The sequence below is a fragment of the Salmo trutta genome, chromosome 16 (genome assembly GCF_901001165.1).
Source record: "Salmo trutta chromosome 16, fSalTru1.1, whole genome shotgun sequence".
NCBI lineage: Eukaryota > Metazoa > Chordata > Actinopteri > Salmoniformes > Salmonidae > Salmo > Salmo trutta.
This window is the reverse complement of record NC_042972.1, coordinates 46,748,148-46,766,261: the sequence shown is the minus strand read 5'-3', so window position 1 is coordinate 46,766,261 and position 18,114 is coordinate 46,748,148. Positions and strand designations below refer to the sequence as shown.

The 18,114-nt window shown below is 43.5% G+C and overlaps 1 protein-coding gene across 15 annotated transcripts in view; it reads left to right on the top strand.

Moving 5' to 3' along the window:
- LOC115150870 (forkhead box protein P1-B) overlaps positions 1-18,114 on the top strand; it is a 203,327-nt gene that overhangs the window by 164,198 nt on the left and 21,015 nt on the right. For 11 of the 15 annotated variants that reach the window (XM_029694634.1, XM_029694633.1, XM_029694632.1 and 8 more), the window contains 4 exons: positions 14-103; positions 3,628-3,778; positions 9,356-9,542; positions 15,118-15,231. In XM_029694634.1, the coding sequence (XP_029550494.1) occupies positions 14-103; positions 3,628-3,778; positions 9,356-9,542; positions 15,118-15,231 (542 nt within the window). The remainder of the gene's footprint in view (positions 1-13; positions 104-3,627; positions 3,779-9,355; positions 9,543-15,117; positions 15,232-18,114) is intronic. The other 4 variants (XM_029694640.1, XM_029694644.1, XM_029694641.1 and 1 more) reach the window with 3 other exon arrangements.

Genomic DNA, 18,114 nt, shown 5'->3' with positions numbered 1-18,114 from the left:
ATGTCTTTTTCAGCAGCAACTCCAAGAGTTCTACAAGAAGCAGCAGGAACAGCTCCACCTCCAGCTCCTCCAGCAGCAGCATGCGGGCACGCAGAGTAAAGAGGTAGGCTCACTACGCTGACGTCATCACCATCAGCACCACCGCTAAACTCAACTCACATGGTGCTCCGGCAGTAAGAGTCTCAGAAAAGCGCAGAGCATGGAAGGCATTTGTTCTCGCCATCTGTTCAGAGGCTGTGGTTTTTAAGAAGAAGAAGAAGAAGAAATACAGCAAAATAATCACTCATGCTTCTGATTAGCATGTCAGGCTCTCTGGGTCAATACCAGTAATAACTTTATAAACTAAGTATAGTGATGATTCCTCTCCTTCCAGGGACTGGGGCTCGTACTGCTGCTCAGGCAGTGAAAGTAATGTTTGTGCAGTTTTTTTCTTTTCTTCTTTTCTCTCTCTCTCGAGTAAACAAGTGTCCTACAACAAAGTGTGCCCTTCATATGAGCCCCCTTGTAGCCAATAATCAAAAGGAAGGGGAAAAGAAAGGGCCTATAAATCGGAAAAGCTTCCTTGGTAATTAGCATGGAAACAGCGATTGGAGCGAATGCATGTAGTTGTGAGATATCAGTGCAGGGAACCGCTCCCAGCCTTGTTGCCCACGCTCTCTTTTTTCCCCTGGCTCATCAGCGGTGGCTCAATGCGTGTTAATGACTCGCGGATACAGGCATCACTCTGGACAAAGGAATGATTATTGTGCGGTCAAAAGAAATTCAGACAATCAAGGAATTTTCTCCCTTTTCCCTTCTGAGAGCCACGTTCGGGGAGGGTAAAGAAAAAGGATCTAAATTAAGCCAAATGTTAAAAACACACGCACGCTCGAGCACAAACGTGAATGAACAAACACACACGCTCACTCACACACACACACACACACACACACACACACACACACACACACACACACACACTGTCTGAGGTACCGACTTCAAAGTCCCAGCTCTCTAATTAATGAACTGCAGGCTTCAGTTTGGACAAGTTGTGGTGTGATGCTCCCATAAATCAACGTGACAGCAGAGCTCCTCAGATAGTGCCTGTCACCAAGTCGCATCTGATGTACACATGACTCGAACTGGGCGGGTGGAGAGGGAGGGGGTGCTAGTCAGAAGGAGGTGTAATTGATCAGCTGAACGGAGTCAAAAAAAACAAAAAAACTTTTGAAGCGTGTTATGTATGATCACAGGAAATGGATGCAGCCTCGAGAGGCTCTCCTTCTGCTCTCCGATGTGTTGCCCCCCCCTCCAATCGCATTTCTAGCTGCTGCAGCCATCAAAACACAGAATAAGAATTGCGCCGCGACTCCCCCGTGGCTGGCAGACAATAACCCCCTGTTGTTGCTTTGTGCCTCTTTTATTTTAAAGACATCAAAATTTAGTTTTTCAAAGATCTTTAACTTTATATTTGAAGCTTGACAATAAAGGGCTGCCACTGCCACTCTGTATCAATTGTCAGGGCCTGTATTTTTCTCTCCCTCGTGCCACTTCTTGTTAACCTCTTATTTGGTCTATTGAGCCGGGGGGTTTTAATGTGTCTGCACGCTGGGAGAGCACAGGAGCTGCTGTCAGCTGATGAGACCACAAGAAAGAAATCTGATGGGGCGCGAGTTAAATTCATTTAATTTCTCCCATTTTTAAAAGCCACCCTATATTTATTTAGGGCACTGATGAAAGACATTGTTCTCTGTGAACTCCCGCCCCCGTAGTACCATTAGCATCTTTGTCTTATGCTGTCAGACAGACGGGAGCTACAGTACAGAGAAGAGTCCTATTGAAGACGCGAGAAACTTCTTACACTGTAGTGAAAAAGGAACACCCATAAAAATGAAAAAGGGAAGATGGGAAGAATCACACGCCAGCTGAATCACTAATTAATTACACTGAAACCTCAGTGAGCTCTTCATCAAATAGGCTCCGTATAGTTTAGAACATAAACCATAGAAATAGGTGTTCATGAATACACCCTCTCACCGAGCCCATGCTTAAATGCTAGTCCATGAATATGACAGGACATAATCCTGATCAGACTAACGTAATGAGAAGGCCTCTCCACGTCAGACCAGTGTAGTGTACAGTACTGTGTGTGTTCAGGCCTTTATTTCTACTGAGCTGTGTAGCAGAGGCTGGGCGTGGGGAGGGGAGGGGAGGGGAAAGGAAGCCCGGTAGACCTTTGACAGGCAGACCGGGACGGGGGTGGGGGGGGGGATGGGGGCATTTTATCAGGCTATTTCAGCGGTTTCTGAGTCGCAGACCGGTGACCTGACGGCAGCGTTGCACCAAGGCCTTTTTTTGTATGCACTCAATTGTGAGACGTAAACAAAGTGGTGTATCCTGTGTTTGGTAACAGGGTGTGGTGCACAGCTTGGCAGCCCGGGTTGCTTTTAATGCCCCCCACCCCCCTTGACAATTGGCCTTGTATACTCATATACAGCCTAATATCCTGCCCTCTCCCAGGCTTATTTGGTTTGGCTGTCCTTATCTGTCCGAGAAAAAATAACAAGGTGAGCTTTGTCTTGATTGATCGTTATCTCCAGTTGTTGTTTAAGGAATAATGATCCATATTTCGATGGTGAAGCTGAGCCTGGGGTTAATGGTAGGGTTAAATGTCCAGTCTCTCCCCTCCTCTGTTATCTAAACATCTCCCCATTTGTTTTGATTCAAAGAAGATTAGGGATATTAGATCATTTCCTTCTATTTATTGTTCTACACCACTCTATACCACATCTCTCTTTCTCTCTCTCTCTCTCACTCTCTCTCTCTCTCTCTCGCTCTCTCGCTCTCTCTCTCTCTCTACTCCCTCCCTTTACACCTTTCACTTTCTAGACCGAGGAAAAATAGTCTCTGACTTTCCCAGAATGTTATATGTAGTCATAGTCCTAAAAGATGAACAAAGATGTTCTTCACTCGCTCTATGATTCAAATCAACTTGCTGCACTGGGGGGGGAAGAAACCCCTCCTCAAGCTCAGTGCCGCGCCTGAGAGAGTTGTGAGACTAGCCGGTGTGGCTATTAAACACTTTGATTTAGTCACACGTTGTTTGCTGAATTATGAATGGGTGTAATTAAAATCCTGTGGCTCTTATTATGAATGATTAACTATGTTGTTTCATTGTTTGTCATTTGCCTCCTGACTCCTCGTTAATTAAAAGGGAGAGGGATGCATACTGTACCTGTCTTAAGTGTGCACAGACAAACCTACATAGTGTGTTGAATGTGCGAGTGTGTATGTGGTGTGGTTCGATTGGGAGTGTGTGTGTGTGTGTGTGTGTGTTTGAGGGAAGGTGTGTGTTTTCGTGTGAGCAAACATACTGTATCCTGTTTGAGAGAACATAACGTGTGCAAAAGCACACAAGTGTTCAGGCATACCGGATGCCCTATATGATCAGCATGTGTTTGTCCACTGGATCATATGCCTACCCTATATTTGAACACACTCTAGAATTTGCATGCTTCTGTGTTCAATCAATATGTACAGTCCAAAACCGTATGAATATAATGTACTTTTTGTTTGCTCTGGGGCATGCATGTCCTGTTTGTGTGTTTGCTCATGGTGTGTCTCTGTGTGTGTGTGTGTATTCCTCAGCAGCAGCAGCAGGCCCAGCGATTGGCCTTCCAGCAGCAGCTCATGCAGGTCCAACAGCTCCAGCAGCAGCACCTGCTCAACCTCCAGAGACAAGGCCTGCTCACCATCCAGCCTGGACAGACCACCTTGCCCCTGCACTCGCTCACTCAGGGTCAGTGTTCTACTCTACTGTACTGTACAGCACACCTCCACACAGGGGACTACACCTGCCCCAGCGCATTCCCCCCCACAAACACACAAACGCTAAAATACCCTAGACGCACTTTACTCCAACGAAATATCATACTAAATCTGCCTTGACTACAGTATCAAATCGAACTTTATTTGCCACATGCGGCGAAATAAAAACGTGTAGACCTTACCGTGAAATGCTTACTTACAAGCCCTTAACCAACAGTGCAGTTCAAGAAGTAAAATATTTACTATTAAATATTAACTAAAGTAAAATTAACTAAAGTTAAAATAATAATAATTAAAAGTAACACAATAATAATAATGAGGCTATATACAGGGGGTACCGGTACCGAGTCAGTGTGCAGGGGTACAGGTTAGTTGAGGTAATCTGTACATGTAGGTAGGGGTGAAGTGACTATGCATAGATAATTAACAGCGAGTAGCAGCAGTGTACAAAACAAATGTAGGGGGGAGGTCAGTGTAATAGTCCGGTGGCCATTTGATTAATTTCTCAGCAGTCTTATGGTTTGGGGGTAGAAGCTGATTAACTATGTTGAAAAAACAACTCTCAGTATACAACTCTTGTTACAAGTGTTTCCCACCTCCCCCCCCCCCCTTGTGTTCCTCCCGTGTGACTATCATGGTGTATAGGTTCCCCCTCTCCTTCAGCCTGTCTCTTGACTCTCCATTCATACCTTTCTCTTAGAATGGCATCATCATACTGGGTGTTGACCTAGTGGAACCATTGTTACTAAACTGCCACCGAACCTCTTATTGTGAAATCTCCCATAAGGGTATGGTGGTGTGAGTCAATACTTGTTGTTAAGCCAGGAAGTTTATTTCTTAATTTGTTTATTCATATTTTCTTAAGGAGCAGCCCTATGACAAAGACTCATTCATAGCGTTTTGGAACATGACATAGACTATTCATTCCACACTAAGACAAACAGTTTTGAAATAACAAGATAAGGCCATAAAATGGGAAGGGTGGGGGGAGCTTAGGTAATAAGCAAACCAAATCAGGGTTTGTTCAGTCATGTTATTGTTTGGACTGTATGGAATCACTCATCCACTGGCAGATGATTGCCATAGGCACAGGCGGGGACCACCAATGTGCTCTTAGCGTACGTTTATGAATGACCTCGTGTCGGATATCTGGCAAACACACGCCCTGTGAGTAAAGTCTTGCCCTGACGATATGGCAGCTTGCTGTTCTTTATGGAATTGCGCAACAGTTACTGGACATCCTGTTGACTCTTTGCTTACGCGTAGTGTCATCAAATACCTCTAAGGCCGTCTCAAACAGGATACAGTAACCATACACTCTGTTTGTTCAGCCTATTTCGTCAGATGACAGTTTCAGATACAAATGCAGTATCGTTTCTCTTTGTTATTATTTATACAAACTGAAATGAGGAATTGAACCTTACCGCACAGTTGGTTCATTTCAGTATTTTACTGAGTGGAACTTGGTTAGGCTGCCCTTGGAAACCACTGGTGGTTAACTCTATGGAAGACAGCTGTTGAAACACTTAACGTCTTGTTGAGCTTCCCTTCCTATTCTACGTAAGTTCTGCTTGAATGTTTGAAGTTATTGATGACCTTTCTCTTTTTCACGTCAATAAACTCTTTCACGCATCAGTAGCCAAGACCTACGGAGCTGAGATCTAATCTACAATATTCAGCAAGTAGTTAGCATCACTGCAACACTAATGATGAGTTTTGCGACCAAGGTGTTAATGCGTTTGGACCGAGGCGATGAGTTAGGATGACTTTTATACACTGAGGCCACGATCAGACAGATCAGCCTTATTCCCCTTGATTCAAAATTCAGATATCAAAATCAAATGATTTGAAAAATTCAATCTCTCATGACATCATAATTGTATTGTGCTCTCACATATGTGTTCATGGTGATCTGAGATTATACACTTCACAAAAAGCATTTGAACAGCCCTGTAGGCGTGTAATTTATACTTTGAAAAAATGTACCATGTATAACATGGTTTGTTTTATTTGTGTTGTTTTGTCTGATCCTTACTGGAATTGTTGATTGAGACAGTATAAAACATTTTCATTACAAATTGACATGAAGAATTACATTGAGTTATCATTTAATACCAAACTGTGAAGGAAGTAAATGAGTCGAAGCTTGAAGAGTGCTATTTGGAAGACAATCAGTTGTTCTCTTTATCTGAACCTTCATTTGTTTCTCTCGCGGTAAATTCTTTTGACATTAATGTTCAAAGTCTTGGAAGCGGTCAGACAGTATCTGTTATAAATTACAATAATGTGTTTGGGGAGGATATAACTCCCATAAATATACATTTGATCCAGCGCTGGCCTCCCCTCCTTCCCCCAAAAGCCTCTCCTCTTGACCTGTGGAGCACGAGTGAGACGGCAATGTTCGCTCCGCTCTGTTCTCCCAGGTGCAGCTACCAGGTGTGTGTGTGTGCGTGTGCGCGTGTATCGCTGCTTGCCCCTCTCTGCGCCTGCCCTGATTGGCTAAAGTGTATTCTGAGGCCCTGTGGCCTCCCAGGCGGCGATGTAACAGACTGAACTCTCATCACTGGAGAACATCAGTTAAGTTGTCCAAGAGAGGGCAATGGGACAGTGACAGGACAAATTTGTCGGTAATATGAAAGCAAAGAATGTGGCGAAGCATGAAGCTGCTCTTAGTGCAGCAGCGGCACATCAGGGACAGCGGTAGGTAATACGCTCCCCCAGTCAGTGATTGATTTGGCCAGCAGCGCGACACTGGTAATAGTTCCTACAGCATTAGGAGGTAACATATTTTAGGCCTAAGGGGTGCATATCACTAGGCCAGTGATTACAGGAACATAAACAGGGGTGCACCAGAGGTCTCCGCCTGATGGAGCAATAAACTAATAGCGGTGTCACCGTCCCCCCATGGTATTGGCTCTGTGTGGAAAGCAACAGCAGAGTTGAAAGAGCCCAGAGGATAGGGGCTATTTTTTATTCTGTGGATGATGGCCTGCAACTGATGTCATTATGAACGTTAAATCAACTTTCTGCTTGCTTGAACATGGTCACCTGGGTACGGAGGTACAAGGACAGGAAAAGGTTGAAGAGCTCGGCCTGTCTGGATGCCAGAGCTACCTGCAGAGGTAAAATTGAGTTGCCAGGCCGGTGATCAATCAAGTGTCCCAACAACATACATTTTTTAAAGTGCTTGTCTGTATTTCCAACCTATAATGAGTGGAATAGCATTGTTGAAAAATGGAGGATAAACCAATCCTGCATTTTTAAAATGGACGGACTGGGGATACAAAAAAGGATTTAGAGATCAGTGTTCCTATGTCTACCATAGAAATCAGATGCTGCCTTCTCAGGAAAAATAGAATGCCATTTGTCCAAACATAGAATACAATACTGTTTGAGATTTTCATAGCATTACATTTTATTGTCATTTATGGTGTCATCATGAACAACCCTCGGTTTCAAGAGATGCAATGAGGACAAGGTAGTTTAATAACAGAAGGACATGGGACCAGGGGATAGCGAGGGAGAGAAATAAGGGGGTACGTTAGGAAGGAGACAGCTTGGTCCCAGTCCGTTACCCCTCTCATCAGAGGAGTCTATGGGACCTGTTTCATCTGAGTAAACAGTGGTGTCGGGGTCACCAGGACTGGCTGGTAATTGAGGGATAGTGGGCCACCCTGTCAGCCACACAGGCTAAAAATACATCACCCACTGTCACTGGGCACCAAGTGGGGGGAAAATGATTGTTCCCACTGTTGAAGCACAGGACACTCACTCTACCAGTGACCTTCCCCATCCAGACAAATCATCATCATGGAAAACTTTCCCTTCAAGGATCATTCCCACCATCAAAACAACAATGAGACCTTAATAAGACAAGTGAGAAGCAACAACCGAAGGATTAGCATGCTTTTGTGCAAACAGGAACATTTGGCATGTTTTGTCTGTCAGGGCTGTGTCCTTTGATTAAGGTACATCAAAGAATAAGAGAGAGTGAGAGAGAGTGAGTGAGAGAGAGAGAGAGAATACAGGCCAGGCAGAATATAGGAGAGCGTGTTAAAATATTAGAATGAGGAAGACACTCTTTGGAACGTGGAAAGGTTATTGATTTGTCCTGCAATCATTTCCTGCTCTTTGATATGCAAACGATCTAGTGTGAATTTACAGCAATCCTATCAGACTCATTTCACAGTTCTTAGCCCCTGCGTCTCTCCAGAGTCCTTCGCCTCATTAGGCCAATGTTCTCCATTACGAGCATAATTAAAATCTTCAGTAGCTTATCAAATTAAAAATATTTTTGCTGATCGTATTGAGATCTTCACTTCACAGTTATTTTCCACAACAGGAATAAATTAAGACTAAGCATTTTGTATTACGATCTGGCGCTTGAAAGGGCCACTTCTGGTATCTATAGAGGGAGTGATTAAAAAGGGGGGAAATCCGGAGAATATAAACCCATCCGAGATAAGCATGTGCAAATCATCTTTCATTTGCCATTGCTCATTTTGAGAATGGATTTAATTAATTGTAATGTTAAACGAGTGGTCTTGAACATCCAGTTGAATTCACAGCATATCCAAAGGGTATTTCAGTATGTTTTAAACATGTGAATCATTTAAGGACAGATCTGAATACCCAATACAAATGTGCACACATTCCCACAGTGGATCTTTCAATATGCTATAAAAAAAAATATGAGTTAATATGACAATACAAATGGCTAGAGAACATACCCTCACGGGGGGGATTTTTTTATTTTTCTTCTTATCAGCTTTTGCCTCATTTATGTCAAATGAAAGCAGGCTTCTCTGGCACAGTGGTAACAGACACTGTACATACGGACACATACACATATACATTGTGTGCGAACAATGGCTGGGTTCTCTTAGAGATGGTGTACAGACACAGCATTATCCTTCCTCCTCCCCAATCTGAGGGTGTCAGGATCGCTGTCAGTCAGCAGGGGAGACAACATGCTCTCTCAGTGTATGTGTTCCAACACACGAAAATGTCTCGTCTTCAAGGGATTTTTTCCTTTTCTTTCTAAGGCTGCTGTGTGAGATGCAGTGTGCTTGACTTGTTAAACGAGGTTTAAGTCTTCTGTGTCAGTTGGAGGCGGTGCTGAGCTTTAAGTATTTTGCACATTAATGCGCTTTTGAGGATATTACCCCAGGGTCCTGTTTCTGTAGAAGGTGGGGTGGCGTGGGCTGTTTTGGTTGTAACGTTGCTATTGTAAACTTTTTGTGTGTGTTCTGCCTCTCCTCTTGTTGGGGAAATGATGGTGATTATTCAGATTTCATGCCTTGTCTGGATGTTAATTATTTACTGTGGGCATGAAATGCGTGTGAATGCCAGGGATTTGTGTATACGAACACGCTTCAGATCACAGGGAGAGAGCAGGGGGGAGCAAGCGCTCTCAGTGTATTACCCTGTAGTGGAATATTTTTTAATTAATACTTGGCTTTGTTTACAGACCCTTTGATTTAATTATGTGATGAAGAGAGTTGGATTAGCTGCTAATTGATTTAGTTATCCAATTTGTTTGTTTCAGGCATGATTCCAGCGGAGCTTCAGCAGCTGTGGAAGGAGGTGACGAACGTGAAGGAAGAGAACAGCAGCAGCAACAATAGCCACCGTGGCCTGGACCTGTCCTCGCCACAACCCCCCAAGAACTCCCTCCTCAACCAACACGCCTCCACCAACGGACAGTACATGAGCCACTCTCTGAAGAGAGAAGGGTGAGTCTCTCTCTCTCTCTCTCTCTCTCTCTCTCTCTCTCTCTCTCTCTCTCTCTCGCTGGCTGGCTGGCTTCCTCTTCCATCCGAGCTAACAGCTTCCGTGGAACATGCTGGGCACAATAGCATTTATTTCCAGGGAATGGGTTGTGACTGAATGTGTTGCTTATGAGCTCATTGATTTATCATTAAATATACCACAGATTATGATATTCGCAACAATCTGACCTCTTTTTCTAAACTGGGGTACAACTAGGCATACATATGTCCTTTCTACTTTATGAAAAAAAATCTAACTGGAACTCATTATGTGTGACATTCTCTTTACTGTCATCTTTGACTAAAGAAAACAGGAGGCCTACATAGTCCCCATTTAAGAACTGCAATTCCTTGAAGGGGCCTAAGTTGATGGACATGTTCCCATAGGGCTTTGCCCACAGATGAATATTAATTTATAGTTTGTAAGTACCTTCCTATTTTCATTAAGACGCAGGCTTGTTCTGTGTTTCGGAATCCAGTTGGGGATTGCAATGAAACACCTGGGAGCGAGGGAATGATTTCGAGTTTAGATTGCAGTAATGAAAATGGGATCAGCACACTATTAATTAGAGGGTCAAGGGTGCTGTTATTTCAGTTGCACTTAGGAAACTGCAGCTGTGACTTGCAGGGCTCCGTTTGGTTAAATAAAATTCAAATTACCAACGTCCTCTCAACAACAGAAAAACACACACCCAGCAACCTTTGCTTTCCCTCCGGATTGTGACGTTTCTGACACTATGTGAAAACATATTGCAATTTCCCAACACAATACAAGAGACAGCTAGCCTTCTATAGGTGTGGCGTTCAGAGCATATTGAAGCCGAGCAATTCACACTGATGTACTGTATTCTTTAGTTAAATAATCATTATCATCATGTACATTACATAACTAAATAAAAAACACATTCTAACTTTAATTGGAATATGTGTCAAACAGAGACCGTTTATTATTAAATGATGTACAAAATACACTATCAATATTTGAAAACGGTGTTGATCTGATGTAAGATTGACGTCAGGCAAACCCTCTTTTCGTTGGTGACTTGACGGGATATTTGTAGGTTTCCCTGAGCCTCTGTGTCTTTAAGGAAGGAATTAATTTGGCATCCAACACGTTGACTTGTTTTCTTGCACTGAGGCGCTGATCTCTGAATTGCTGGTGAGGAGCCTCCAGGCGCCATGAGCTCACTGCACAACATCTGACTTGTTTCACTGATCAAAACCTATGTGTCATTATGAAAGCAATGCAGATGAAAACACGTTTAGCACTCTAAACCATCTGGCCTTGGGAGATGGAGAGGGGTTCAAACACAGACAGGCAGATAGATAGTCCTCTACGGTAGTAGTGGGGAGATACAGGCCTGCATGGAGAACCTGGCTGAGTAACTGACTATCTTACTCAGCAAAAGCTTAACTTGGAATGCCTTATTTGGAAAGGACATAAATGCTCTATGTTTCACTGGTTACGCGATACTAGTTCATCACATGCGTTTGTTTCAATATAATGTGAGACATTTTAGGTCAAGTGGTGTGACGTCAGTATTTTGACACTGCTTTTGTACGTTTTGACTATGAGGTCTCACAGAATGTCCACATTTCACTGAGACATTACATGAAAAAAATGATAGATCCACCTCTATCCTTTTCACACACTGTCCCAGCCACGTACAACACAACACAACACAGCACAACACAACACAGCAAGCCCCAGACACCTCTCCTAGCTCAGGGCAGACAGCATTCAATCTGCTCAATTAGTCAGTCTGAGCTCTAGCCTCTGTGGCTGAAGATTAATCAGAGGTTGAGGATATTGACACGCTCGCTTCATCACCTGCTTCAGATATGACCAAACAACAAGTCCCAGCTGAAACATTGGAGAAGACGTGCATGAGAGGCTGCCTCCGATGCCTTGCGCTCCCTGTCAGAGATTAAAGAAGACGTCAACAGCAGTTTAACACACGCTCCAGTGAAGAAGGCAGTCTGGGGTTGAATATTCACAGAGTATCTTAGATCTGTCAGAATCCCAAGCAGGTGATTTCTCAGCCGTCTCTCTGTTCTGTGCTGTGGAGGGCAACACAACGTTTCCAAACGCGGTTTTCAAATATAGATGACTGATATAAATGAGAATTAAAAAAAAAAATCCCTATTAAACACTGTATGATGCCAATTTAGATTCATACAACCAATAATCCTTGCCTGTGTTCATTTTCACGTGCTTAAATCATACAACTATCAAGAGCCTTATTCATCTCTTTTGATGATGCAGACTCCATTCTAATCAGAATCCTTGGCAAAAAAAATAAAACATCTGAAATATTATTAGGCATGATTATTCCATACAAAGCTATAAGAGACGTCTGTGTTATAATCCAGGGATTTGAATAATCAGGTTTTAGATAATGACCTGGACTTGGTGTAAATAGAGAGCATCCACTCATCCTCCCAGTGCTGAACGTAATGAACTTTTAATTGATGTGGTTTTGCAAGTCTTTTTGTCATGCAACAGAAACAAGCCACTCTGATGGACCTATTTTCCCGGCCGGGCTCAGATTAGTTTACAGCAAGCCCTAAGTACCATGTAGTTAGTTTCATGTGTCATATAAAATCTTCCCAGGCACAGCGACGCCTGCAACTAAAACCTTAAGTGCATCCACAGGCATCATTCACAGGTCTTTTAACTTCCGTCTTAAGGAAGGAGGAGAAATTCAATCACTGCAGAGACGAGACGTTGTTCCCACTTTTATCAGCCTCCAAGAGCCCTCACTCGTAGCAGGACAGACAGGGATCCGGACTGAATATGCCCCAACATGGTGAAGGCCCTGTCAGTTAGTCATACTGGTCCGAGCTTTGGGATGTGAGGAGAGAAATACCCCAGTGAGCCAGGTCTCTTTGTTCAATGATTTGCTTATTTAAATGCAATGTATCCTATCTGTACCTGACATCAATTCCCCATTCCTTTTACTGCACTCACTTTGTGCAAGAGAGAGAGAGATGGAGAGAGAGCGAGAGAGATGTGGAGAAAGAGAGAGAGAGAGAGAGAGAGAGAGTGAGATGTGGAGAAAGAGAGAGCGAGGGAGAGCATCCTCCTTACAAAGCATTTGGCCCACTTACTTCCCAGCAACCATCAGTAACCACAGCTCAGGGACTTCAGCTCAGCAATCTGTTAAGGAGATAAATAATCTGATTTGGCACGACACTCCCCTCTCTCGCCTTTAATTTGTCTTACACCCGGAAAATGATAATTAAATCATTTAGGGGTAAACCCTTGAGTGGCAGGAGATATGAGAGAGTAGAGTTGGGGCAGTCATCGATACTCACTCTGAGAGATGATAGACCTTATTGTGACTGGCTGTACAGACAGACCACATCCAGACTCTGACCCAGCTTGGTAGACACATCAATCCTCTTTCTGTTTGGTAGCAATAGACTGACTGCCCCAGTGTACTGTATGACCTTGTTGATGACCTAATGCACCTTACTCAGAAATAGACTGATTGTGTACGGTGTGCTCTGCTTGTGTTTTTGCCTGCAGTATGGTAGGCCTATGTGTTGGTGTTTACAAAGTGCAACACCTGGAAGATTTGGCCACATTCTGTCTAGGTGGAGGAGCTTTTTGTTCCTATTCTATGCAGGAAGCAGATGACACGGTTTCCCTCATTGCTGTTACAAGATCATTAGAGTTCTCTTCCCCCAGGCAGCAAGGCAGCCTGACAATAATAGCATCCTAACAGACCTGCCCAGGGTGCGAGTCACATTTAACTCCACCACAGGATCAGAGAGAGAGAGAGAGATGAGGAGCTGTTTATTCTCGTGTAGTACCGAATGAGCTCACAATAGGGAGAAACCCCACAGAATCCCACAAACTTCAACTATTACACTAATGTAGCTCATTTGGTGTAAATTCTGTCATTTACCACTGTTTAGTCATTTGCCGTTTAAAAGGGCACTTCTGCCGCCAGCTCCTTCCAAGCTCTGTGCTCACCGACTCCCAGCACCCATTCCACAATTCAATATCTTATTAATACACAATTAACCAACGTGCCTCCTCCGAAATAATTAAAAAAGGATCTCTTTAAATAAAAAATCAGCGCTACTTTCAACAGTCCACACATTTCCTTGTTAAAAAGTCATTATAATAGATCTTCTACCATCTATTTATTAGCTGTATCAAAACAGAGGTCTTAATGCGTATGCATAATTCATAATTGATTTATTTTTTTACATTTTATATGTCTGACTTTTGAGGGGAGAAAACTGTTAACCACATTCATGAATGCTTCACTGCTCCCTAATTGTAATGCAATTATCACATGTTCTGAACAATGTGAACTCTTAAGCAAGTAATTATAATGCAAGAAAAACCTGTGACGACCCTTAAAATTTCCTTCTTGAGGTACAGCTTTACCAACATCTATACAAATGTGATTTTAATCTGAACAACGGCGTAGTTTAATCCTGCAAAATTGGCACACACCCCGATTTTATATTTTATATATATTTAATGAAAGATTGTTTCTATAGTTGTATGTGTTAGGATTGGTTAAATTGTGCAGAGGGCTTTTCAGCAGTCATCCTTAGGAGAGCAAATTTTCACACCGAACATATCCATATGAATCAGACAATAGTGGTTAGACTGAATGCCTAACGACGGTACTGTGGGGATTTGGACCTAATGAATCTTCCCTTGTCCTCTCTCCCTTCTCAGCTCCTGCAGAATGGGTCATTACGTAAGCAGCAGTGGTGTGCTAGACTAGAGAGCCACTAGCAGCACAGGTGGTAGCGATATAGGACAGTCCCCAAGACTCTTGTAGCTGACACTTGTACAGTGCCTGTGTCCATATGGCAGACTGTCTTGTTTGCTAACACACACCGTCTACACGCGCAGGCCTCTGCGTTGTACTGTTTCTGGTTATACTCTGTGTTTCCACTTGACTTGCCATATGGAAGATGTTGTGTAGTTTGTTTTTCGGGACGATCCTGGTATTTACAGCAGATGTTGTGAAGCCGTAAGCCTCTCCTCAGCTGTGCGAGTGTTTGGTCCCTTCTGACATCGGTTGGTCCGTCCGTCGATCGGTAAATCATTTGCGAGCAGACGGGGGTGTTTGGTGTTTACTGTTTGTGCACGACAGGAGGCTGGCAGATGGATTTTTGTTGTGGGACTGGCCAGCCCGTTCCTCCAGGTGGGTTCTGGAATGGCGCTCAGCGGTCAGGGTGTCTCAGGGAACCCCTGGCTGCCTGGATCAAAGTGGGCTGCTACTCGGATCACTGACACTAAATAGTGACATATTGTGTCCCTCTCACAAGGGCTGCCCCTACGAGGGCCGCAACATCCAGCCGGAGAGGAAGCATAGATCACAAGGCTCACACTGCCCACAGTTCAAAGGTCAACACAAAGACAGGCTTTTGTGTTGAGACACCACAAGGGGAATTCTCTCCAAACCCATCAGCATCCTCCACTTCAAATGGTGTAGTTTTGTATCATCAGCCATTAAGACATCCTCCACACAGGCATTAATGCAAGTCTGGCTTTCTCTTCCAGATCAACGGTAGACGACCATCACCACTCTCACCACAGTCACCCGCTCTATGGGCACGGGGTGTGCAAGTGGCCAGGATGCGAGGCGGTATTTGAGGACTTCCAGTCATTCCTAAAGTAAGTTTAGGCTGCATCTCACTGCAGTACATTATGTAAAGTGCCATCAAAAGTTTGGACACACCTACAGTACTCATTCCAGGGTTTTTTCTTTCTTTTTACAATTTCTACATTGTGGAATAGTAGTGAAGACATCAAAACTTTTAAATAACATATATGGAATCATGTATTAACGACAAAAATATAAAACAAATCAAAATATATGTTATATTTGAGATTCTTCAAAGTAGCCACCCCTTGCCTTGATGACAGCTTTGCACACTCTTGGCATTCTCTCAACCAGCTTCATGAGGTAGTCACCTGGAATACATTTCAATTAACAGGTGTGCGTGGTAAGAGTGCATTTGTGTAGTTAATGGTCTCATTTGAGTCAATCAGTTGTGTTGTGACAAGGTAGAGGTGGTATACAGAAGATAGCCCTATTTGGTAAAAGACCAAGTCCATATTATGGCAAGAACAGCTCAAATAAGCAAAGAGAAATTTTCCTGAAATTCCATTCCTGAAAATTTCAAGAACTTTGAAAGTTTCTTCAAGTGCAGTCGCAAAAACCATCAACCGCTATGATGAAACTGGCTCTCATGAGGACCCCTACAGGAAAGGAAGACCCAGAGTTAACTCTGCTGCAGAGGATAAGTTCATTAGAGTTACCAGCCTCAGAAATTGCAGTCCAAATAAAATCTTCACAGAGTTTAAGTAACAGATACATCTCAACATTAACTGTTCAGAGGAGACTGTGTGAATCTGGCCCTCATGGTCAAATTGCTGCAAAGAAACCACTACTTAAGGACACCAAAAAGAAGAAGAGACTTGCTTGTGCCAAAAAATGAGCAATGAACATTAGACCGGTGGAAATCTGTCCTTTGGTCTGATGAGTCCAAATTTGAGATTTTTGGTTCCAACCGCCTTGTCATTGTGAGACGCAGAGAAGTTGAACTGATGATCGCCACATGTGTTGTTTCCACCATGAAGAATGGAGGAGGAGGTGTGATGGTGTGGGGGTGCTTTGCTGGTGACACTTAACCAGCATGGCTACCACAGCATTCTGCAGCGATACTCCGTCCCTTCTGGTTTGCGCTAGTGGGACTGTCATTTGTTTTTCAACAGGACAATGACCCAAAACACACCTCCGGGATGTGTAAGGGCTATTTGACCAAGAAGGAGAGTGATGGGGCTGAATCAGATGACCTGGCCTCCACAATCACCTGACCTCAACCCAATTGAGATGGTTTGGAATGAGTTGGACCGCAGAGTAAAGGAAAAGCAGCCAACAAGTGCTCAGCATATGTGGGAACTCTTTCAAGACTGTTGAAAAGCATTCATCATGAAGCTGGTTGAGAGAATGTCAAGAGTGTGCAAAGCTGTCAAGGCAATGGGTGGCAACTTTGAAGAATCTCAAATATAACATATATTTTGATTTGATTAATACTTTTTTGGTTACTACATGATTCCATATGTGTTAATTCATAGTTTTTATGTCTTCACTATTATTCTACAATGTAGAAAATAGTAAAAATAAAGAAAAACCCTTGAATGAGTATGTGTGTCCAAACTTTTGACTGGTACTGTATGTTACTCCAGTGTCTTGTTCCTGTGGGCGTCTGGCCCTCTTCTTGGAACGAATAAGGTTTCCCCTGGGGCTCAGTGCCACTACAGGTGCAACGGTTTGTTATGTGTGTGTTTGTACATTTGTGCGCATGGACATGTACGTGCGTGCGTATATATGTGTGTGAGTGCGTGTTGGGTGTGTTGTTGTGCCTCTCTATGAGGGTGTTGGGGTGTGGTCTCCACTGGGCCCTGTAGGGGCCTCTAATTCCTGTGATAAGTACCGTCCCCATGGTGATTCTGGACGTTTTTCCCAAACAAACAACGGGAGGATGTTTATCTGGGGCACCCGACACTCAGGGCGCTCCGCATGTTTGCCCTTGTCACTGGACAGGGATTGGTGTATGTGCCTTCACTTCCCTCACTCAGCTCTTTCTGTCTCTCTTTTGCTTTCTTTCTGTCTCTCTCTGTTTGCTTTTCTCTTCTCTTCTGCTGTCTTTATTTTTGTCTCTCCACTGCCTCTCTCACCAAACTTGCCTAAGAAGCTGTGTCTTTAGATCGCGCCTTAATAACAGCACCAGAACTAACTTATTTTCACGTCTCAGATTCAGTAGTTTTACTCCTCAACAACATCAATTATAACCATGCCCATTGGACCCTCAAAAACATTCACATTTTAGTCATTTAGCAGATGCTCTTATCACGACTTACAGTACTGAGTGCATTCATTTTCATATATATCTTCTTTTTTTTCATACTGGTCTCACGTGGGAGTCGAACCCACAACCCTGGCATTTGCAACACCATGCTCTACCAACTGAGCCACACAGGAATCAGTCTCAGGGTCTTTTGGCTTCTTCTAATTCATATCCACTCTCACCTGGGCCTGTGATGTACTGTATCGTCCCCTGTCCAGGCCTGACCCTGGTTTACTAATCAACATCGTGTGCAGTGTTCTGTGGGTAATCCAACACATGACACCATCATGGCTACAGAGACAGAGGATGAAAACATCTGTGCTGTGGCAGCAGATCAATGGGTGTCTGTCGGCCCGGATTAGTGGCACTTTAAACAAGATATGACACATTTCCATTATCCTGGGTCTAAACTAAAACAAGTAGTCAGGGCACAGAGAGGTCCCTCACAAGATACAGTAGGTGGAGACTTAACAGTCACTGCAGTTCTGCTGTTCCTACTCGGTGTTTGGCTTCTCATTTCATACTATGCAGCTGGTCACTTTGAGAGAAGTTTGTTTTGAAAAGTGTCCTAAAGTGTTTACAGCACCGCCAAACACTTTGAGATCATTTTTTATGATAATAATGTAAGCTACCCTGGATTTAT